Source organism: Tauraco erythrolophus, chromosome 10, assembly GCF_009769465.1.
Source record: "Tauraco erythrolophus isolate bTauEry1 chromosome 10, bTauEry1.pri, whole genome shotgun sequence".
NCBI classification, from domain to species: Eukaryota; Metazoa; Chordata; class Aves; order Musophagiformes; family Musophagidae; genus Tauraco; species Tauraco erythrolophus.
In genome coordinates this window covers 8,033,676-8,056,867 of record NC_141474.1, presented here as the reverse complement: position 1 = coordinate 8,056,867, position 23,192 = coordinate 8,033,676, and the positions used below count along the sequence as shown (strand labels likewise).

General features: G+C 39.9%; 1 protein-coding gene across 2 annotated transcripts in view; it reads left to right on the top strand.

Annotated features, from left to right (window-relative positions):
* The window catches only part of NOTCH2 (notch receptor 2), an 84,366-nt gene that overhangs the window by 37,878 nt on the left and 23,296 nt on the right, over window positions 1-23,192 (top strand). The window contains exons 6-17 of one of the 2 annotated variants that reach the window (XM_086617264.1): window positions 4,523-4,756; window positions 5,586-5,741; window positions 6,844-7,032; window positions 8,286-8,399; window positions 9,582-9,695; window positions 13,007-13,240; window positions 13,745-13,855; window positions 15,512-15,704; window positions 17,269-17,414; window positions 17,922-18,041; window positions 18,152-18,304; window positions 21,093-21,321. In XM_086617264.1, the coding sequence (XP_086473390.1) occupies window positions 4,523-4,756; window positions 5,586-5,741; window positions 6,844-7,032; window positions 8,286-8,399; window positions 9,582-9,695; window positions 13,007-13,240; window positions 13,745-13,855; window positions 15,512-15,704; window positions 17,269-17,414; window positions 17,922-18,041; window positions 18,152-18,304; window positions 21,093-21,321 (1,993 nt within the window). Of the gene's footprint in view, window positions 1-4,522; window positions 4,757-5,585; window positions 5,742-6,843; window positions 7,033-8,285; window positions 8,400-9,581; window positions 9,696-13,006; window positions 13,241-13,744; window positions 13,856-15,511; window positions 15,705-17,268; window positions 17,465-17,869; window positions 18,042-18,151; window positions 18,305-21,092; window positions 21,322-23,192 lie in introns of both variants that reach the window. The other variant, XM_086617266.1, reaches the window with a different exon arrangement.

Genomic DNA, 23,192 nt, shown 5'->3' with positions numbered 1-23,192 from the left:
GTACACTTAGTGTATTTGTTTGCCTTCACTAGTTCACACTATATTTACTGGGTTTCTTTTAGAAATGTAATTGAAACTAGCACAGCCATGAGAAAAGAAACACCTACGGAAACTTCCAGCTAAATGAATTAATGTTTAGGTGAAGTGGATGTGGCATTCAGAAGCACCAGGGTTATGAAGATACGTATTACACTTTACGATTCATAACAGAGTTTGCACTTGGAAGTTGAATCTCAGCTCTGTGAAAGAAAGACTTGATTCATCCTAAAAGTCTTAACAAGCAGAAAACAGGCTTACCAAGTCCATTGCTACAAATAAGTGTACTTGGTTACGATTCAGTCCAAGCAGCGTCCCTCAAGTAAACTATTTCAGAGATCTTTTGTCTCATTTGATTTAAATCTGCCTAACTAACCTGGCAGAGAGAAGTCTTGTGTAGAATATTCATTGGAAGGTTTTAGAATTAGATCCTGGTTTATGTCAGATGCTGAAAGATACTTCTGTCTCTGCTGTGAAAAAGTCATTCAGGAAGCTCCTAGGACAGACACTACGTCAAAGACCTAGGTTGCTAAAAAGAGAAGCATCAAATCTTTTCTTTGCAGCACCTTCCCAAAATACTAATTTTTCTCTCATTTGCACAAGGAGTTGAAGTCTCTACTAGGGGCAAACCAGCCCTTTTGGGAGCATGAGAGGTGGTGGCTATCCTGCAGTCCCACTCAGAATTGATACTGCTGCTTCGGGGAAGAGCAGTCTTGAAAGCCATTTACAAATGTGTGTGCTGGTTTCTGTGGGGGGAAAAGTCCAATGAAACAAACCCCCCACCCCCCCCCACCCCAAAAAAAAAAAAACCAAACCAAAACACCACAAAACAACAAACACAAAACCAAACAAAAAACCCTTACAAAAACCTGGGTGGAAGAATTATGATATTAACCATTAATCTGATGTTGTTAACACCTAAAGATTTAAAACCACCATATAAGCAACCAGAGGGTATCTAGAAACCCCAAACTCCACCAAACCGCCCCACCTAAAAAAACCTTTTATTTCTCTCTTTTGAAGACTTTGGGCTACAGAATGTGTTTCCAAGCCACTCAAGCCCCACTTCAATAAGGGCTCAAGTATTTTCAGTGAACTTTCAGTTCATTCATTTCAGTGAATGGAATTGCTTTCCATTCTTGCCAATTCACCAGCTCCAGTTAAGAAATGCAAGTGCCTTGGACTTTAGTGTGGGATTTGTAGTATTTTAAAACATAGTCCCAAAATTTTTCAAAAACTATTACACTTCTGTTGCTTGATGGTGATGAGACTACTTATGAATGTAGTTAGATATGCTCTGCTTGCCTTATGTTGCTTTGATTCATATGTTTTTGCCCAGAAGTTATTTGAGTCTGGTTTTCAATTATAACTTCAATAAAGAACAAGTTTTTTTCATTATAATATTCAATAGTAAAATGCAACAGTTAACTGCTCGTTTACACCCCTCATATTGAATTGGATTTCCTTTGTTTTTAAAACAAACTGCATTAAGATGGAACTGTGTTTGATTCATATTCATAATTAAATACAAAAATGATTGTAATTGGGTAGCTGCAAAAGGAACATTAGAAATATGAGAAGCTAAGTGAAGATCAAATTCAAGGAGCTCAAACATGGCATGTTCTTGAAATACAATTAAATTGCTCAAAGAACTTTTAAGTTCTGCTCTATTCTTCTCTTGTGGAGACATTGATATACCTCTTAAAAGTTTATTTTATCTTAGCACTGCAGAAATATGGATAACTTAAGACATAGGGTTATTGCAAGCACATCAGTGATGTCACTTGGTACTGTCCTTTCTAGAAGTCTGAATCTAGAAAAAAAAACTCAAAAAATCCCAAAGTGTTGATGTTACTAGTGACACTTGAAGTGGGAGGTTAAAACAAATCCAGGGAGTTCATATGAGGGAGTAGTTTACCCATCTTTGCTTAAAAAAAAACTAACCACCACATCCCAAAACAAACCATAAACATGCACACACCCCCACACAATCCCAGTCCACCGAAAAAAAACTACAAAATATTGTTAATATTTCAGGAGTTCTGTTCAGCCAGGCATCAAGGCAAGTGATTTCGAGAGAGGCATAAGCATCCGGAGCGGTGTGGCAGCTTCAGCGCTGAAAGCTGTTCACGCTCTAGTGCTACCGAGTTTGAATTGGCTGCAGTCAAAAGGAGGGTGTAAGTGCTGCAAGAACGATTGGGCTACAGATGAGTGTTTGTCAGAAATATGCTCTTTGATCTGGGTTGGGCCCCCTCCAAGAAAAGACGGAAAATCACTTTTATAATAGGCAAATAACGTCTTGTTTTGTTTGGGTTTTTTTTTTTTTAAAGGGAAGTCAGTTGTGTTGAGTTGCGAGATACGCACAACTACTAGGAACCAGTCTGAGATAACTGACTCTTTTCAGTTTGGTTACTGATAAGCTGGTGTCGAAAGAAAATGAACAAACGACTTCTATTATGACAAATGTGTGGTTTTGTTTTTTCATGCTATAGAGAGCTATATTTTGCAGATAGCAATATGAAATATTAGATTTATCCTCAACTGTTTTACTAAGTAAACTGGGAAGTGAGAATTAATTTTGAAGACCTTATTGAAATTTTTATTACTATTAAATTTTTTTTACGTATTTTCAAGTGATAAATCCTTGTTTGGAAGTAGTCCTGCTGGAGGAAGGAACACATGCATAGAACAAAGTCAATTGTGCAACTTTTTTTAAAAAATAACTTTTTTTTCTTTGCCACTAAGGGAGGAAAAATCCAGAGCTCACAGGACCAAGGGCCAAGATTTATTTAAGTACTTTCAGAACAAAAGAAATCATGATTTGAGTATGGTAGATGGAGATGGTTAAGACTGAGTGGTTTACATTCCTGCTAACAATAAACGTTGCAGTTCTGTGTCTCGCAGGAGGGTGTGTGTATGCACACTTGCATCATAATTTCTGGGCCGTTAATAAAAAAGGTGACAGTTCAGCAACATCTAGTAAGTATTTTTAAATTGGCAAACCTGAATAAACTGGAGCCCAGGCAAACTGACAGGAAAGATCTGTGGCCTGCTCTTGAATGTCTTATTCTTGGAATACAGGGAGATTCCAGGCAAATGTAAGTGTGCAGCTGATACAGTAGCTGGAGATGACAAATGGGAGGATCTCGGTAGTAGCAACACAATTGCTTAAGAGTCTTGACCCAAATAATGGAAAGCTGCTGCAAGCTAGTGAGGGAGGAGGTGATGTCAGCTGGGAGGGTGGGGCAGGAGGATCTCCCATCAAACAAATATAATCTTATCCTCTGATAAAGGGTGTTTTTTTGGTGCTACATAAATCATATCAACATTTTAGGAAGGGTAGTAAAAGAGCAAGTTACAAGGAAATGTTAAAAAAAAAAAAAAGGCAAATTTTCAGTGCTAGAGAGTTGTTAACGAAACAAAAAGGGGAGAAATAGTTTATCAAAAAGAATATTGTGAACTGTGTGACACGTGCACCCGTATGCCAGCCTGGGAAGAAATTAGCTGATGCTTAGCCATTAGGTTTTTTCTGTTGAAGAAACTCTATATGAGAATGAATGACTTGAAACTTAAGCTAAACAATTTCAGCTTAAAAGTAAACCATGCAAATTTGAGAAGATGAATAAATGTTGAAACAAAATATTGATGCAAGTGGTAGATTCTCCAGATCTTGATGTCAAAGCAAGGTGGATTTGGATAAAGAAATACCTTAATAAATGTGAATTACAGAGCTTCCCATAGACATGACTGTGAAATTCAGTATCCTGTGAAACTGGTTTCATACTTAGGGGTCCAGTGGTCCTTTTCCTTAAAACTCCCTGGAACAGTGTGCGTTTGTTTTCTGCCCTCCAATATCTCCAGTCATTAAAGTGTTTTATTGGAGTATTTATCTTGTCTCTAAAAAAAAAAACCACACCAAAAAACAACCAACAACCAAGAAAGCATGAATTGTGGTTGTCTGTGGAAATACCTGGGGGAAGGAAAATGGGTATTTTAGAAGAGTCTCAAGAATTCTATTCTTTCTCAGTAAGTAGTATCTGTTGCGTAAGTACATAGGAAAGAATTAAGTTCTTCTGACAAAAGTTACTTTGCTGCTGGCCTGTTGACACTGCTCTGGCCACGGTTTTCTTGTGAGGCCATCTTCTCTGTTCTTAGTCCATCTGGCTGTTCTGCAGGCAGGCCTTCATCTTTCTGCTTCTCACGTCCTTAGAGATGTATCTTCATGTACTGCAGGCTGCCTGCTGGCTCTCGTGCTGCGCCTTTTTAAAGTTACTTGCAGTTCAGCTCCTGCTTTGGGGTCATTTAGGGATACTAGCTGCCCTGCCTAATTTGACAACAGCATTGTTGGAAGTTCTCAGGCTTGAATGTCCTAGAAATAAGAAGTGACAGTCAAGTTGGACTACAGTGTTTCCCTTGGTTACATTATCTGTGCAAGTATCTTTTTGTGTGTGAACTTTCATTAAATTTTTTCTTTTCTGTGCATCAGGCCAGTTTTGCACTGAAGACGTTGATGAATGTCAGCTCCAGCCTAACGCTTGTCAGAATGGAGGTACCTGCACCAACCACAACGGAGGCTACGCCTGTGTCTGTGTCAATGGTTGGAGCGGGGACGACTGCAGTAAGAACATTGATGATTGCTTCACTGCCTCCTGTGCTAACGGATCTACCTGCATTGATCGAGTGGCTTCTTTTTCATGCATTTGTCCAGAAGGAAAGGCAGGTAAGGACAGAAAAATTGCATAAGTCTAGCACTTAAAAGAAGATACTTCCTCAAGTTCATGCATTTGCTTAAAGTGGTGTGTTTATCTACATGCTTTGTCACCAAACCAAGAAGAACAAAAGGAAACATGTGCTGTCCACAAGCAAGGACCTTTTAAATCTCTGTAACTCAGGACAAAGAAGTATTTGTATTAGGCTGGAAGGCAAACTTATTACAGTTTAGATTGCAAGGAAAGCAGATCTTTTTCTGGTGCTTAGCAGAACCTGTGTTGCCTGAGAAGTTATACGTGAGGGTGACTTGGTCTGTGCCATGTAACGATGATTGTACTTAAAAGTCTAGAATGTAATTTTAGATGTTTTTGCATGAGTGAGGATTGTCCGTACTGGTATAGTGGAAAACCTGCTGTTGTAGAGTAGGTAAAAACATGAAGGTCTCCTAACTACTACCTGGAAATGCAAGTGATCAGCATATCTGAATTAAGAAAGTGAGCTTCATGTGCACCTGTGTTTTCAACTGTCAGAAAAATCATTATGCTGGCTAGAGAGAAGTGCTCCTCCTCCAAGGAGGTTTTGGTAATAGCAAGCCCTTGTACTACTCCAGAAGTCCTGGAGACACCTCTTAAGTAACAGAATCTATGTTTACATATAACATTTTATAAGTGTGTAGTAGACTGCCCTGGGGTTTCATGGGTTGAAGCTTATAAGAAATTGTTCAAGCTTCTGGCTGTGGAAGTCTCTATTTGAAATATCAGGATGGAGAATTTGGTTGTGTAACACACGGTCTGACTGCTATATCTCACTTTTTTGAATGACTCTTGTATGCTTCTTAGGTCTTCTGTGCCACTTGGATGATGCGTGTGTTAGCAATCCGTGCCAGAAGGGTGCTCTGTGTGATACCAATCCTGTGAATGGACACTACATCTGCACCTGTCCTCAAGGCCATAAGGGAGCAGACTGCACTGAGGATGTGGATGAGTGTGCAATGGGTGAGTTTCTACTTGCTATTTGTGAGTACATGAACAGGTAGTTGGGTCATTTGCTTTCTGAACTAACAAGGGACAAGAATAAACATTTTGTCATAGCTTCTTAACATAAGTGCCACTCCTTTCCTGGCCTCCCTCTTCCATTTCAGTGCCTTTAGATGAGTTTTAAATCTTGTGTGAGACTTGGGGCAAAGGGCTGAGTCAGAAGGCTAACAGCCTACAGAATATGAAAAGCATAAAGATGCTTAACCATTCTTCATCGTACAGGAAGGCTTTAGCGTTGTGTGAGGAGTGCACGCAAACAGATGTGCTAAATAAGCTGACCCTTAGAACTGCAGTGTACAACAAAAGTACCGCAGTTCTTGTGGGAGTTATTGCAGCTCCTGCCTTGGTTGAAATATATCAAGCCTGTTTGACAGCCAGAATACGGCTGGATCTTTTCAGTGCCTTCCGAGACTGGTGACCACATGGGCTTTTAAAGGTGTAGTTTTCTGATATCATACTGTTGTTTCGGGGATTAGTTGGACTCTCACAGACTTGCTTAAAATTTTGTGATTGCTAGTTCATGCTTCTAGAGTGTGATGTGTGAAGGTAGTACCTAACCAGCTCTCAAGGAAGTATTGGAAGGAAGCACTTCTTTGAATTTTGTTCTTTGACCTTCCTTGGACAAGAGTGCCATTCTTTTTTGAAAACACGCGGAGAATTAGTTTGGTTGTTTTGTGGCTGTGGCAGCATCTTGTCACCCTCAGGAGTGAAGTAAATGTAAAAGATGATCTAGAGATAAGACCTTGAAAGCATCATTAATTCTCTAATTCTTGCCACTTGATACCCTCCTCTTAAGAACTGTCATTAGTAATACGGACCAGAGTTACTCCTTTGGTCCATTGGTAATGGTGGCAATCTTTCTTCTTGCCTCTGACAGGCAAGTAACTGCCACATGTTTTCTTCAATCACAGCAGCCTTTCCCCAGAAGGAGGAACAGTCTTTTCCCAGTATTACTTGTCAGAAAGGAATGACCACTGGAAAAGACCATGACTAATAAGGAATGCTGTGGCTTTCCTGCTCCAAGGAGAGATTTTGACACACATATATATTTTTCTTGCAGCAAACAGCAATCCATGTGAACATGCTGGGAAATGCGTAAACACAGAAGGCTCTTTCCACTGTGAGTGTTTGAAGGGCTACACAGGACCTCGCTGTGAAATGGACATCAATGAATGCCATTCAAATCCATGCCAAAACGATGCCACCTGCCTGGATAAAATCGGAGGATTCACATGTCTCTGTATGCCAGGTGAGGGGAGTTTCTAATAAAGACAGAGTTTCTAGCAAAGGGAAAACTCAGAAGGCAAAGCACAGGGAGGCTTGCCAGCTCTGCTGAGGTGGAACACAAAATTACAAAGGGGTGAGGCTTAATGAAACGGTGAGAGAGAGGTTGCTGTGGTGGCACCAACCAGGAGGATTTGGCATTTGTGTGTGGGAGGGAGAAAGCAATTAGAGGACTGAGACAGAAACCAGTCTTTACATCTGCAAAGAAAGTTAGCATTCTGAGCCTGGAGTATATGTGAACATACTCGTTACTATAGCTGGTAAAATGTATGTGCAGAAACTTAAGTTTGTGAAAACAAAGCAGGTGCAAACTTTAAAAGTGACTGAGTTTTGAGACACGTGTATGATCATTCTGGATAATAGTGTTTGATTTTTGTCTTTGCTTCAAATTGGCCAAATTATGCAAGCTCCCGTTCAAGGCCCGGTTGGATGAGGCCCTGAGCAACCTAATCTAGTTGGAGATATCCCTGTTCCTTGCAGGGGGGTTGGACTAGATGACCTTTGAAGGTCCCTTCCAGCCCTAACCATTCTATGATTCTATGATGAGGAAATAAAAAGTTACTTGGTTGAAATCGCACTTGTAAAATTGAATGTCCAGCATACCAATGTCGTCTGCTCTTTTGCTTTCTGATAGAAAGTGGTAAAAAAAGAAGAGTCCAAGTTGCCAGTTGCACAGTTTTATAAAGTGTAATGAAAAAATTGTGACGCCTGCAGGTGATCAGCTGATCCTATGAAAACTAGAATGAGTTTTTATTAATATCTGTTTTGAAAGGTGGAACTCTAGTCCCAAGTATTTCACCCTCCTTAATGTTTTTCTTTTACTCTGTCATTAGCTAAAAAGCCTTGAGCTAAAATTATCTTCTGTGTTTGTTTATCTTTTACCTCATAGTAGTGCATAGCCAAATATATCGATATCTTCCCAAGTGTTAAAACATAACCCCTTCTCGTCAAGTGGAAGAAAATGTTAGATGTGAATTCAGCACAAACTTATGTTACTGCTGATTAAGTGAGCATGTTTAGCAACGGTGAAAAATACACATTCAACATCTCTTTTTAACCTCTGGTGTATATTCTTACCTTGTAGGTTCTGTCTCAACTGCACACTTGCAATGAAACTAGACTCAGACTTTCAGTGCTGGTATAAGGGGTAGTTACACTTTCAAGGGTACTTTCAAAGGCCTTCAGTCACCTCTTCTTATTTTATTTTTTTTTAAACAGGTTTTAAAGGTGTTCACTGTGAAGAAGATATTGATGAGTGTCTAAGTAATCCCTGTGTGAACAATGGAGAGTGCCTTGATAAAGTCAACCGCTTCCTCTGTGTCTGTCCTCCTGGTAAGTACTTATTTCTGGAAGCTTCTCCTTCACTTTACCAAGAACTGCATAGATAACCAGTGAGAGATTGTGGGTGATATGTTTCTTCTTGTGAGTTTCTGTTGTCTTAGTGCAGCATCTGCTTGAATGAGTGAGTTGCAATCACTGGTAAATAAGAATAGACATGTATGGGTTGTAGTAGGATCGTGCCTGTAGCTGAACATAAATGTTGAGAAACGTACAGCTGGATGTCTCACCTTAAAGGGTAGTTGGCAGCAGGAACTTCTGTTATTGTGGATATCATAGTGAGATAGAAATGAGTAGTTCTAAATGTGTCTTAAAAATCAGAGCCTCTGTATGCTTTTTGTCTGTTTCTGAGGTTTTTAGGCAGAAGCCATTTTTGCACCAGTATAGTTTGTTGCTTGCATGAGGAGGGAGGTGGATTGTGTCTCCACTTTAGAAAAGAAGAATAAGTGCTGAGCTGAGGGATCAATTTTAGCTATAGGGTAAACATCACTGGTTTTCCATATGGCTTTCAAAAAGTTTGAGTTCAGAATATACTTGACAAAAGCCTGCTCTGCATCCCTTCTTATTGACTAATGATGTCCTGGCTCCTCCTTTGGTTCCTTTCTCCAGGAAACATTCCTGGAGTTTTTAATTTTTTCTTGAAGTGCCTAAGGGTCTGCATCATCTAGCATAACGTGTTGGTAGTTCATTAACTATTTCAAGAAGTGCATTGAAAGTATTGTACCGCATTCCACACTGCTGTGGTAATCCTAGTCTGAAGGCTCTAGTGATTTATGCGTTATTGTTTCGTTTCAAGTTACTTGCTTTGATTACTTGAAAGTTTTTAGTGGTGGCCTCTCAATTTTGTAGACGAGCATACTGTCCAGTGGTGAACACCGCTTGTGTTCCAACTGCTTTATTTCTTATTTCTGTTTGATTTGACCATCTCAGTTTTCAAGCTGAGGCTCCTTTGACCTGGAGGATGGAAACTGTGTTTTGGCTGGTGGTTTAAACAAGGAACCAATCCACTCAAGGTGTGGTGTGTGTGCTTGATGATGCAATTGAGTTTAGATTTACTGAGCTTGTATTTGGGTGATTTTAAGGATTTGCTGGTTTTAAGGATTCCTGGCAGTGCAGCTGTTTAGATTAACTACTTCAAATTACTTCTGGATTTTCATCTTTTTTTCTGCCTTTCAGGATTCAGTGGTGCTGTGTGTCAGATTGATATAGATGACTGCTCCAGCACGCCATGCCTTAATGGAGCCAAATGTATCGACCATCCCAATGGCTATGAGTGCCAGTGTGCCACAGGTTAGTCTTGTGTTCAGAGCCCCTGGCCTGGAGATCCCATGTAACCCGAATACATAGAGGGGTGGTCAAAGAAGTGTCAGTGTTCGTTCGTCCTTTCTTTCTCTGAAATACTGCTTGTCTACTTGCGAAACTTTGTCTACTCCTTTGCAGCACAGAATAGTATATAAGAAGAGAAAGCTTTTCACTTGTGACAGCAGTAAGTTCACAATTGATGTGAGTTCTGGCCTCCCTCTTTCAGCCCCACCTCGTGCTTCCCAGAAGGTGACGGCTGCTTCTGTATTGACTGTGGAATCCACGAGTGGAAAAACAGCAGTGTGAAGCCTTTTATCTGTGGCTTACCTTTCTGTCTTCCAAGTCTGATTATACAGTATACAGTTGAAGAACAAGAGATGAACAGAGCAGTACTACTGTGTATTCCAATTCCTGTTGTGTCAGGCTATTATGTGTCAAAAGTGGAAGATTGAAATGAAGTGAAAATTGTGTCCACTGGAATAAATGCCACACAGTAGCTGCCTGCCAGAATGTAGTTAAAATTATTTGTCAAGCATTATACAGAAATTTTGACAGAGCTGTGGGTGAAACTGAGATGGGTTTTTTTTGGTTAAATAAATATTTAGAAGCATCATTTTGAATTATGGGATTTGCTTATCTTCAGATTTCTAGAAGTGATGTAGATATATTTTATCTTAGTTTTTACATCTGGTCAAAAAAGAGGGTATGGGCAGATCAGAGCTGTAACGATCTAATTCTCAGTAAGGACTGACTTTTGGTTGCTTTCAGTTAATGGTGCCTGATGCTTTACTTGTGATACAGATTCAGATGTGGAATGGATTGGCTTTAGCTCTTTTGTTAGGGAAGAGGCTGAACAATTCCTGGAGCTACCTTTGTCCCAGAAATGTGCCGTTAGCTTGGCTAGACTTATGTGCAATTTTTCTCATTCTGAATCATTCCAATAATCAAATTATTACGGCAAATTAGACCTCACTAATTCATTCTGCACTGTACAGAATATAGATTAGCCTAAAATTCTTCCCTGGTCTTTTCACACACACCCTCTCACCCTTCCCCAAAGGGCCTGAAGAAACAAGGAATTTGTTGGAAGTAGAGGAATGCAGTCGTTCTAATCAGGAGAGGAATAATTATTGTTATCAGAATTCTCCTTTTGATTACTGCATGTGACAGAATAAGCTGACGCTTGCAAAAAGAAGAAAAAGCTCAAATCTTCTCCAAACCTGGAAACTATCTTAGAAACTGTCTTTCTCAAGCTGGTGTGTGGTGTGCTTGCTTTCAGTCACCAACAGTGCAGAAGTTATCGGGCCCAGGAGGGTTTTGGGTCATCTAGTGGAGGACAATGGAGAGCTGTGCCTTGAAAAGCATGTTCTGAATTTGGACACTAAACTGCTGGAAGCACCTCAGTATAGAAATCTTAGGTTTCCCAGATGAGGAGGAAAGGCTACTGCTTCCATGAAGGCACATGATGTATGGAGCGTTTTCAAGGAACAGGCTGAAAGCGACCAAATGTATGTTACTGAAGCAGCAGCTTTTAGTAAAATCCTTGCTTAGTACTTTGGCTGAAAATGGAGGAGGGACTCTGTACTAGGGCTTTTTTCCATCCTGTCTGAGGGATTCTTACGTTCTATATTCAAGTGGGTTTTTTCTAGTCTAACTCTTGTCTGCAAAGAGCGAAATCATATCTCAGTAATAAGGTATGTTCAGTTAAGAGATTGAGAAATATATATTATCTTTAAGTGGTTCAGTTGAGCTACAATAGGAGATAAGGTAATTTTTTGAACAAATGTATGCTAAGTATTATATTTAATATTGACAGCCTTCTATAAGACTGAAATGTGGAATTCATCATTGGGGCAGGTCAGTTACTGGAAAACAATATTTCAGTATGTTCTTGCTGTATTAATCTCATTATGAGTGATACATGTTCCCTGAATGGTAATCGCCAGCTGCCGAAGTGTTTGAAAACTGCAAAATGTTTGGCCAAATGCTGTACAGATAGCTCTATTTACTGCTTGCTTTTTGTCTTTTCTTTCCCTTCTGGCATTATTCCACTTCTCCTTCCCAGTGGTAGTTCATGGCTTTTCTTTTCTTGAGTTGTCTTAGGTCTTTCTTCTTTTCTTTGCCTCTGTTCTCTTTTGGTTTTTTGCCTCTCTTCGTCCTCTTTTCGGTTTGTTTTTCTTCCTTACCTAACATCTTTTTATATCCATCTCTCTAACTAGCTTCCCTTCCCTCTCCCCACCTACTTCCACACCCATTCATCCATGCATACGTTCGCAGAACTTGGAAATGTTAACCGTCACCTGGTATGTTTGACCAGAGAAATAACCACAAACCTGTATGAAAAATGGGGAGCCTGTTATCCACTTATAATACTCAGGTGAGAATCGCTCTTCAGCTGTTGAAATTCCCTGCAGCTTGGTTTGTATCAGTCTCCAGGTGGTGTCTGAAATTTGAAGTTCTACCTTCTTAATCTTCAGCTGCTGGAAGGCAGCATGAGCTGTTGCTCCAAAACCTCATCTCTGAAAACCATTTATTTTAAATTGTTCCTGCTTCTTATAGCTCTGCTCCATCATGGAAAAGAGGGCTCCTGAAGGAGTTGTTTGCTGCTCTCAGCTTCCTGATCTGTTGTTTTAGCTGTTCTGGTGAACAGATTCTGTCCTTCTCTGTTGCTCAGGATTTTTCCCAGCTGAAGCAGAATGAAACAGGCCAAGTTGCTGCTTGTTTCATTGCTCCTAACTGAAAAGGTTGCATGCAGTCTTTCATTAATTTGCAGTTGGAGTTTGATTTGAGTTACTGAGTGGTTTCCTAATGAGAGGGACAAGAAACTTTTTAATAAGCAGAGTTGCAGAAGCTTTGACACAAGCCAGGGAAGTACCCTTGGGAAGGTTTCTGCAGCATCTTTGCAGTGATTTCTTGTACTAAAAAAGTAAACCCCCCTGGTATTCTGTAGAGGAAATAATGACAGGAGAACACCTTCAGATAGTTTATACTGATGCGATTAATTTCTCATGGAGATTTACATATTTCCTCTGGTTGCTACTGTTCTGAATAAACTGAAGGTAACCACTTCCAATGCCAGGATTCTCCATGCAAGATGTTATTCTGTAATGCTGTGAGCAGCAAAAGAGCGTTGTTTTCCAGGAGTGGAAAATGGACAGCCGTTGAGATGCCCAGTTACCCTTTGTGCTATCTGCCACTTTGCTGGTTCTTAATACGACTCTTTCTACGTTTGCATTATATTCACTACAGCATCATACCAGCTAACTTCTTAATTACTCCTGTTCGTTATTTTTCCTTAGGTTTTACTGGCCTTCTGTGTGAAGAGAATATCAACAACTGTGATCCTGATCCTTGCCACCATGGGGAATGTCAAGATGGAATTGATTCATACACATGTATATGCAATCCTGGCTACATGGGTGCCATATGCAGTGAGCAGATAGATGAATGCCACAGCAATCCTTGCCTCCATCAAGGGCGCTGCATTGATTTGGTGAATGGCTACCAGTGCAACTGTTTGCTGGGCACTTCGGGTACGTAAAGCACAGGTGGAAGGATTGGATTCCGACAAAATTCAACCATTTAATTATTTCTTATGTGTGGTCTAATGTGTGCTAAATTTGCATACAGAGATAAGCTTATGATATGAGAGTATCGTTTTCACGTTACTTTTCCTTGCTGAATTTTGCTGTGTTCGTGTGGATTGCCTAACCTTCACTGGTACCGCAACTGGTCTTGGGAGAATTTACCTCTTCTTTACTCTCAAAGTTCAAGAACGCAGAAAAAAAATGGGCATGGTGTTCAAAATAGTTTGATTCTTTTGTTTAAACATTAAAGCATGAGTTCAGAATCTTACTTGGCACCCAGGTGACATTTCTTGGTGTCGCAGTGCTTCTGCGTCATCGCCTGTTTATGTTGCACCAATGCACGTGTAACTTTGAAGCAGGTGGGATTCTTAATTTGGGTATTTCTGGGAAATAGTTTTGTTGTCTTCCTTGTAAGATTTAGACACCTTATTCCTCCTAACTTTTTTTCAGGTGTGAACTGTGAAAATAACTTTGATGACTGTGCAAGTAACCCATGCATTCACGGGGACTGTATTGATGGCATTAATCGCTACAATTGTGCTTGCAAACCTGGATTTACAGGTAAAGTCAGCCACCTGATAGCTTTGAGTTGTTTTGAAGATAGTTATCCAGGTAGGGAAGGAAGCTGTTCTTTGCATACTGACTGCACGAAATTCAGTTAGTATCTCGATAAATCCTTCTAATCTTTGAATTTCAGCATCTTACATTACAGCAAGTTCTGCCAAGCAGAAAAATGGCCTAATCTGTGCTGCGAAATGCCATTCTTGTTAGGTAATTATATCCAATTCATGGTTCTTGGTTTTATAACAAATAAACTCATGTGACTTAGGTTTATTATTTACAGCTTCTTTCCAGGGACAGAGCTATTGTGGACAACATAGAGAGGTGTTTGATTAGACAGTACCTTGGGCTTTGCCCATGAACAGTATTTCTCTTTCTGTGAAAGCAAAGCATTTACTGAGTGTTCTAATGAGCAACTCTCCACTGTGAAGTCTCCAACTGAATAATCTGCTTTTTTTCAGGACTTCTCTTTCATAGTGTAGTCTGTTCTTTTTGCTTTTTAAATTATAAAGACTTATCTAGTACAATAAAGGTAGGGCTGAGAAAAGAAGCTTTTAAACACTTTTAGATCCATACTTAGAACTGTAGATCTACATCAGGACTATTTCTGATGACTAAAGCACATCTCAACACTGTTCATAATGGACTTAATATGTTTTGAGCCATGTAGGGTAATATGCTCATAAAATAATTGTAAGGGAGTTGATGCTGCTTGTAACTGTTTTCTCGTCACGTTTGTTACTGTTTATTACTGAATGATTCTAATTAGAATTGATCTGAAATGCATTAGAAATAGCACTAAGAGGTTTCATGTGTCTTGTGCTTTTCTCTTGGTGTCTTTCTAAACTTCTGACGTGTTTCCTTCCTTTGGCTGTGACATGGTGGTACTCTTTAGTCCCCAGAACAGGAAGAGGCATGATCGTGATCATTCTTGCCTTTCAGTCTTCTGTGTTGCTGGCATACCGTATTTGTTATCCTCTTACTCTTATGCTATTAAAAGAATACAGTAATATGATGAATTGACATATTCCAGTATTTAAAGAGCTGGCTTGCATGGAGTCTCATTACTTTGTCCTTTCTTTATGTTAAAAATGCTTTCAACTTACTGCAACATTCACTTTGTTTAGCTTTCCAGCCTCACAAGATCTTATGGTCACTACTTCGAGGATCTTGCAGTCATACTCAGAGGCAGGCAAAACAGGAAACGGTGTTTTTTAGAGTCCCTTTTGCGCAATAAACCACAAGAACTGTATTTACTGCAGACAGTATGGCAGTATTGGTTGTTCAAAGGGTAGGTACTTTCAAAGCAGAAGAGCAGGGCTGTGACAAGTGGAGCTCAAGAGGTTTGTTCCAAGCATGATACAGTTGAATGATTTTTGTCTTCCTAATGAATATTAACCGGTGATTTTTAGTGGAATTCTGTTGAGATTCTTGAATGGTTTGTAAACACTCATTGAGCGTAAGTGCTGTTTTCCAGGCACAGAAAAGTGCTGCATCTTTTAAAAGTGCTTCTTTTGGCTTCAGTTAAAGCACGGAGGCATGCAAGATCTGTCCCACTGCATTGGCTTTACTGAGTTGTGTCTCGATGTGTGCTCTCGCAGACATGCAAAGCAAATGTTCTTGTAAGAAATAATATGTATTGTTTTTTTCTTCTAGGCCCGCGTTGTAATGTGGACATTGATGAATGCACATCCAGCCCCTGTCATAATGGTGGAACATGTATAAATGAAGTCAACGGCTTTCGGTGTGTGTGTCCTGAAGGTTACCATCATCCTCACTGTCAGTCACAGGCAGATGGCTGTCTTAGTAATCCCTGCGTACATGGCAACTGCACACACATCACTAGTGGGTGAGTACTTATTGTCACATTAAACTTATCTACTGCCTTCTATATATTTTTTTTTTAGCTTTGCCCAAAATCCCATCTTGACTTGAGGTTTCTGATTTTTCTCTGATTTCTCAGATTAGGATCCAGACTCAATCTGCTGTCTATGACATAATCACTGTAAGGTGTAGACCTTTAGTCACCAACAGAGTCTATGCTATTTCAACACAGGTTTTTCTGTGCCACGTTGTGTTCTTTGCTGTCTTTGCATGGGCATGTAGCTCAGGGTGGACTGCCACCATCTAAAGGGAAGATTTGGCGATCCAAGTGGGTAGAATGAATGCAAACAAAATAAAGAAATGGCTCCAAATAGAATCTTTGGGGAGCAGCAGCTACCTAGTCCATCAAACTCTAAACTAACTGTCTTTGTTGGCTAGTGCTGTTCTAGCTACGCAAATACTCTGTATTAAGGAACAGGCAGACAACTTTTGACAGCAGGAGATAGAGTGGTATTTGGCTTAGAACAGTTTATCCAAGGCTGAGATTTCATCAGCTTTAATCACATCGTTACATGCCTGAGAGACAAAAGGGCAAGCTCTCTCTGGCTATTTTGATGGCAGTAGTTGCTTCTGAATCTCCCCATCCAGGAAGCTGAAATGCTGATTTCAGGAGCCCTGAATCAGACCTCTTTTTGGTAAAGATGAGTCTGGGAGCACAGGACATATTGAGTCAACAGGTTTGGGGAGGTAGGACTTGTGTTTGTGAAATTTCCCAACTGCATGTGGAATAGCAGTGCTTCCCAGATGTGTTCTGCGTCCTGTAAAGTGTTGTCAGCACTTGGGCAAGGAAGTGATTTACCACTGTGGGTAGCTCTGTAGGGCAGGATTCAGCAGTTTCCCTGGAGCTGGCAAGAAGGTTGCCTTTATTGCTAATTAAGCCTCCTTGTAAGCTTGGAAAACGTTTTGATTCATCTTGTCTGTCATCGATCACCTGCATTACTATTTATGCCTATGTACACCTTACACACAGTATCAGATAAAGTAAGTCTTTACTTAGTCTCGTTTGCATGATGAGAAGGGACGCCAGTGTGTGTGTTGTGTGGCCTGAGCCCAGGGTGATTCACCAAGTCCTTGGTTCTACGTCATACGGGTGGAGTGCTGCTCTGCATCAGGTTTTGACACATGATGGAGAAGACTGCTCCTGCTCCCAGCCAGCTGTTTTCATTTGTAACCACTACTTTGTATTAAAACAGTCTAGTTATCTTTGGAACCTATTGTTCATCTCCACTTTTTTTAATCCTTTTTTCTGTCTTTGTTTAAATGTATTGAGATGGTCTTATCAAAGCAGAAACGTGTTGCCAGTTGACCGAGCGCTTTGTGAAAACTGTAATGGAGGGAAGTGTGGTTTTAAGGGAGAGTTTATTTTCAGTAATTTCAAAACTATTCAGCTGGGGTAAGCAATCTAAATGTACCTTAGGACTTTCCTAAAGAGAGGTCTTCGTTTTCTCTCCAAAATTAATATGCAGGATAAACTGGTAGAGGATTTATTTCAGAATGCTCTAAAATGACTGCTGTTTTTGCCTTTAAAGGTACAAGTGTGTCTGTGACCCAGGCTGGATAGGAGATTACTGTTCCACAGAAGGGAACGAATGTAAATCAAACCCATGCCAGAATGGAGGAACTTGTGAGGATCTGTTGAATGGTTATAGATGTACCTGCAGGAAAGGATTCAAAGGTGAAAATTCAGAGACAAGTTTCTGTTCTCTTTTTCCTTTCCACTTCATTGTACCCTTAGTGCTATTTTTTTAATATTTTCATTAAACCTCATGGAAATAGGGGAAACACCATGGTTGTATTAAGTTAAATTACAGTCAGTTCATGTATACGTGATACAGTAGTAGAATACTTAGTAAGACCATATCTAAGCCTCATTTGGACTCATTAAGAAATGTCCTGGTGTCAGCTCAGCTTATTTTTTTTTGTAAGAAAGTTAGACTGAGATGTGTAAATACACTGGGAATTAAAGGGGTCTTAAACTCGGAATTACCATGGCTGCTGTCTGCTTGTACCCACTGAGCTCATGAGAAGTGTTCTGATCTCCTTTTCCTTCTGCTGAGATTTTTCAAATATGGAAATGCTATGTGGGATAATCATGCAAGTTACAGTCTCTTTATTCATTCTTCCAAGAAGCACCAAGCTCTCAACAGCATACCCTTCTGGTTTTTCCCCTTCTGCTTTCCAGGTGTGAACTGCCAGGTAGTGGTGGCTCCTTGTTCCCCTGATCCTTGTGAGAACTCGGGAATTTGCCAAGAATCTCCTGACTCTGAAGGCTACACCTGCCAGTGTGCTCCTGGCTGGGAAGGTAATGTGAATGGGGAACATACTGTACTTCCAATGCTAAACAGTATTGGCATTGAGCCTTTTGACCGTTGCCATACGAAGGGTCTTACTTCTGGACTCCCTGTGTTTCAGGGGAGAGATGTACAGTGGACATTGATGAATGTCTCTCGAAGCCCTGCAAAAATCATGCTCTGTGCCATAATATTCAAGGCAGTTACCTGTGTGAATGTCGACCAGGCTTCACTGGAGGAGACTGTGACAGTAACATTGATGACTGCCTTTCAAGTGAGTATCAGCAGATTGTTCTGTTTTCCAGTTTTTCCTAGAAATAGTTTTGCTGTGCTATTGAGGACTGCTATTTGACAGATAATGAAAGTTCTTTTATAATCTCTTACCAAAAAGAAAAAAAAAACCCAAACCTCAGCTTTGTAAGACTTGCGTGTTTGAGGCAGTCAAAATCCATCACATTCAGCTGCTAGAAATGGACTACAGTGTTCTAACTGATAGCAGGAGTTGTTCCCAGATTCTTAACTTGAAAAAATCCTTAGCGTTTACATACTTTAATAAGGAGCACTGTTAAATGAGGAATTATATTTGCCTGAAATTTTAATACACCAAGTTAAAGTAACAGTGCAGGGCTTACCTGTATTTCAACATTAAGCTTGACTGAGATGTGGTGGGAATCTGGGGTATAGCAGTCTGTCCTGAAATATCTCTGTCTGACATTAATGTTCTGGAAAAAGCGGAGCCTGTTGCTGTTCCAGTTAATACATATTTGAGAGCAAATTAAGCAGCAGGAAGGCACTCTGTTCTGGAGTAGATATCAGTTGCAGGATAGCCCATACACTGATGAGTACTGAACTTGTTTAAATTACAAGAAAGCACATGTTAATTTCATGCCCTTTACACTGCTGTTTACAAGGGAAACCAAATACATAGTAACTTATTTTTCTTGCTGAGCATATTCTGTGTCATCATCAGATAGAATCAGTGTCTCCTGAGAAGTTGTCATGTTTAAAAGTTCATCTGTTACTATTTGAAAAGTGCTTTGTCAAACCTTGGAGGAGTTCACAATGTTGTATTTTGTAATTGGCTGGCTCTTTAAAAAAAACAAAACCAACACCAACAGAAAAAACAAACAAACAAAAAAACAAATCTATTTTTTTTTAACTGGAATCGTTTAAAAACAAACCAAAGTCTTAAAAGACTTCAGGTATGAACTTAATGAGTTGTGTTTTGCATTGAAAAAACCCTAAATTTGTGACTGCTGTACAGAAGGATCCAAACAAGTCTATTAGCAAAAGTTACTTTGGGAGACCCCGAAGCAGCACTGGGAAAGAACTTCTAAGGCATCTGGCTCAGCCTGAGCTTTTGTTTGCCTCTTTCTGAACAAACAGGTACAGCACAAAAAATGGCATGTTAGTGCATTGACCCAGAGCTTTGCTTACTATTGGTGAGAAACCTGTTAGTTTCTACATGAGTGTCTGGAGAGAAAAACATTTTTCGAGTGTTCATCTTTCTCTCTTGAACGGCTGGGAAATCTCTCTCTATTCCTAAGTGTTCTGAGAGCTGTGAGATTCATCTTGTGTTGTCTGTTAGGCAGCACACCCATGAGGCTGAAGAATTTCAATTACTGCTACAGCTGATTTCATTTAGCATAACAAAAACCTTCCAAAGCTTGAGCCAAACGTCTTTAATCTATGAAACAAACTAACCCTCCAACAACAAGAACTTTTTGAAAAGTTGATACTTGAGTCTCCTTTTTCTGTCAGTAAATGTGCAGCACAGAAAATTAGTGCACAGCTTTTGGCTTCAGTCATAAATGGCTGGCTGCCATAGACACAACATTTTATAGCTGCCAGGGGTCTCACTTGAATGTGTTTTTTCTCTGCAGTAGTTAGATGACCTTTAAATGGATGCAGGTGTGTCTCAAATTTTTTTAATCATTTGAGCACATTTCTCAGTCAATAAATGAGCTTTAATTACCTTTCACATCTGTTTTCTTCGTTTACCAGTGAATAGAATGATCTTGTACTTTTGTTGAACTGCAAATTTTTGGTGCAGTCTATTTGCATTTTAAAGTTTGTATTTTAGTAGTACTTAGTCACAGATCAAAAATAACATGCTCCATAACCTTTTTTTCATCCCCTTTCCTGTTTCCCCTTTTCCTCCCCCCTCCCAGTTTTCCTCCCTGCCTTCATATACATAGGCTTGTGGTCTAAGGAATGCAGAGTAAAAAAGGAAACTGGCTTCAGAGGCAGTATCTGACAGAGGAATGTGAGTCTTAAATCCAAAAGTGGAAGGAGCAAAGCAAGAAGAAACTACAGAGCTCTTTCAGGCAGATGGGTACTTGTGGAAGTAGAGAGAATACAGTAGTAGAGGGTGGCTTAGGCCAAAAAATGGTGATACATAAGTAAAAAGGTCATTGTAGAGATAAAAAAAAGTCAAGAAATGTAGAGATGAGGAGGATCCAAGGTTGTGTATGAATTTGTGAGCTTTTCTGCCAGCCTTTCCCCAGTCAGCCTTTGATACTGGGAAAAACGCTAAGTGCTCAGTAACACATAAGTGCTCATATATGTACTAATTTATACGTACAGATTTGATTTGACTGGACTGCTTTCGTGCTTAAAATTAAGCATGCAAGTTCTTTTGTGTCTGGAGCAGTGTCTGGAAAAGAGAGAACGATCCAAGTTCTCATGAATAAGACTTGATAAGGAAGGAGAAACTGTTGCAGTGCTGTTTGTATTGTCTTTCTCAGTAGGTATTTATCAAAAAAGCAGAGTTTGAATTTTAAACCAAGAGACTTTGGGTCTGATTTTGTTGGGTTTGGCTGAAGAAATCCCAGCAGAGAAACCTTTATGCCGTGATGCTTGGTTTTCATCCACACCTTCTTGTGAATTTGTTATTGATAATGCTTTGTAATTATTTCTTCCATAAAGCAGCTCAGAAAAACTTGTCAGTAGTCTGTCATGCTCTGGACTGTGTGGTGCTTCTTTTCCCAAAAAGCTACTACTCCAGGTCTGGCCTTTGACTGTTACCCATTTTAACACTTACTATAATGCTTCTATCTTAGATCCCTGCCAAAATGGAGCTTCATGTGTGGATGGGATAAACTCTTTCTCGTGCATCTGCCTACCTGGTTTTCATGGAGATAAGTGTCAAACAGATACCAACGAGTGTCTGAGTGAACCGTGCAGGAATGGAGGCACGTGCACACACTATGTCAACAGCTACACGTGCAAGTGTCAGCCTGGGTTTGAGGGAACCAACTGCGAGAACAACATCGATGAATGCACTGAGAGGTAAGATAAACTTCACTGTGCTGCTGCACTAAGAGGCCACACAGGGATCTGTTTCCCTGCCTTTTTTCACTGAGACATACTTGTGATTCATGCCAGGAAAACTTGCGTACCTTGTGCAGGATACCAGCTGAAAGACAGTTGCCTGTCACAGTTGATCTTCAGTTTGCATGACTAGTTAGAAGCTTAGTTTCATTACAGGACGAATATGACAGTGTTTAACAAATATTAAGACAGTAACAGATACTAGCTTATTAAAAAAAATAATTTCTATTTTTATAAGACCATTATCATATAGGGAGGGGAACTAATTTGTTGGTTATGTACAGTTACTGTGTTGAGAATTACAAAAGCTGCAAAAATGGAAGCGATGGCCGACTCTCAGAAAGGCAGGAAAATTAAATTAGCCCTCAGTTGAGTTATTGAGTGCAAATAATATGAAGAAGCAACCAGGAGGAACACTAAATCCACAGATTCTGTACTGGAAAGATCTAGTAATCAGAGATCTTTTAATACTCACAAATTAGATGTCCGTTAGCAGTGTTGAGATAAAACCTGAGGTCGTTCTAAGGGGGGAGGTGTAGAACTGAGTGAAAATGCTCAACAGCTGGTCCTTATATAAATGGTTCACTTAGTAGTTTTAAAAGTTCTTTGAGAGTTAACTCTGTGTATCCATTATCTGCCTGCATATTTATTTTAAGCTTTGTTAGGATTAATGTAAGTAGCTTTAGATTCTCAAATGGAAACAGTTTCTAATCAAGCTTGAAACGATTAAAAAAAAAAATATTAAAATAGTCTGGTCTAGTCTAGTTACCAGAAACAAATAAGGTGCCTAAATGCAAAACTCTTGCTATTCTCATGTGTTTTCTGCACTCAAAGAAGAGATCTTTCTTATCTTTTATAAAATTGCATTTGTGGGGGAGGAAGTATTTTAATATCTTTTGCTTAAGAACAGGATTGTGTCACTGATGAGGGTGTGTTTAATTTGCACAACAGTTGTTTAATCAAGTGAAATACGTTGGGAGTTTTAGCAGAATGCCTGGTTCTTCCTTGAGGTTCATCCTGTTTTTGTTTTCGTTATCAGTCAGGACAGAAACCAGTCTTGCAGGTATGAATGAAGGATGTAGCAATTTTCAACGCTCTGCCAAGCTAAACCAGTCACATCTTCTCAACCAAAATTTACAGAGCTGTACTTACGAGCGCCGTGATGGTTGGCTAATTTGAATTTGGTTCAAATAATTCTTCCGTGTCTCGTGTGAGAAGCCGCCTATGAGAGAGTGCCATCTTCTTTTGGAGATGAGTACCTGATTTCAGTGAAACACGCCAAGCAACTGATGATTCCTCCGTCTTCTGCTCCTTGTTTTTTCTGTGAATGTAAACAGCAGTTCTTGCTCCTTGTAGAACAGAATTCAGCCCACAAGGCAGAGGAATATCTCTGATAAGTAGGTTAATGTTGACATCTCTACCGTAGTCGCAGTCACAATTCGAATACTTAAAACTTGCATTGGAAGTTCAAAGAGGTCAGTTGGTTGCTTCTGTCATGGAAGTACCCTTTGACAGTGCACAGGACAGATAACAGGCATGAATTAGTTTTGTGTACCTTATCAAACTGATTACCTTGAGTCTGATCTGGGGTTATTTTCAGAGGAGCAGGAGTTTCCTGGCAGGCGTTTCTTTAGAGGGGGGAAAAAGGAGTCAATTTTGCATGAGGCATCACTTCTCCCAACTTTCCCAGTCATTTCTTCATAGCACACCTATTCTGACAGAATTTCTTATGATCAGGAGATTGGAGGGGGCAGTAATCCCTCTGATCTGAATTCTGCCAGGGCATGTATGAGTAGTTTTATAAATCAAGGACTTAAGGTTCTCATGAG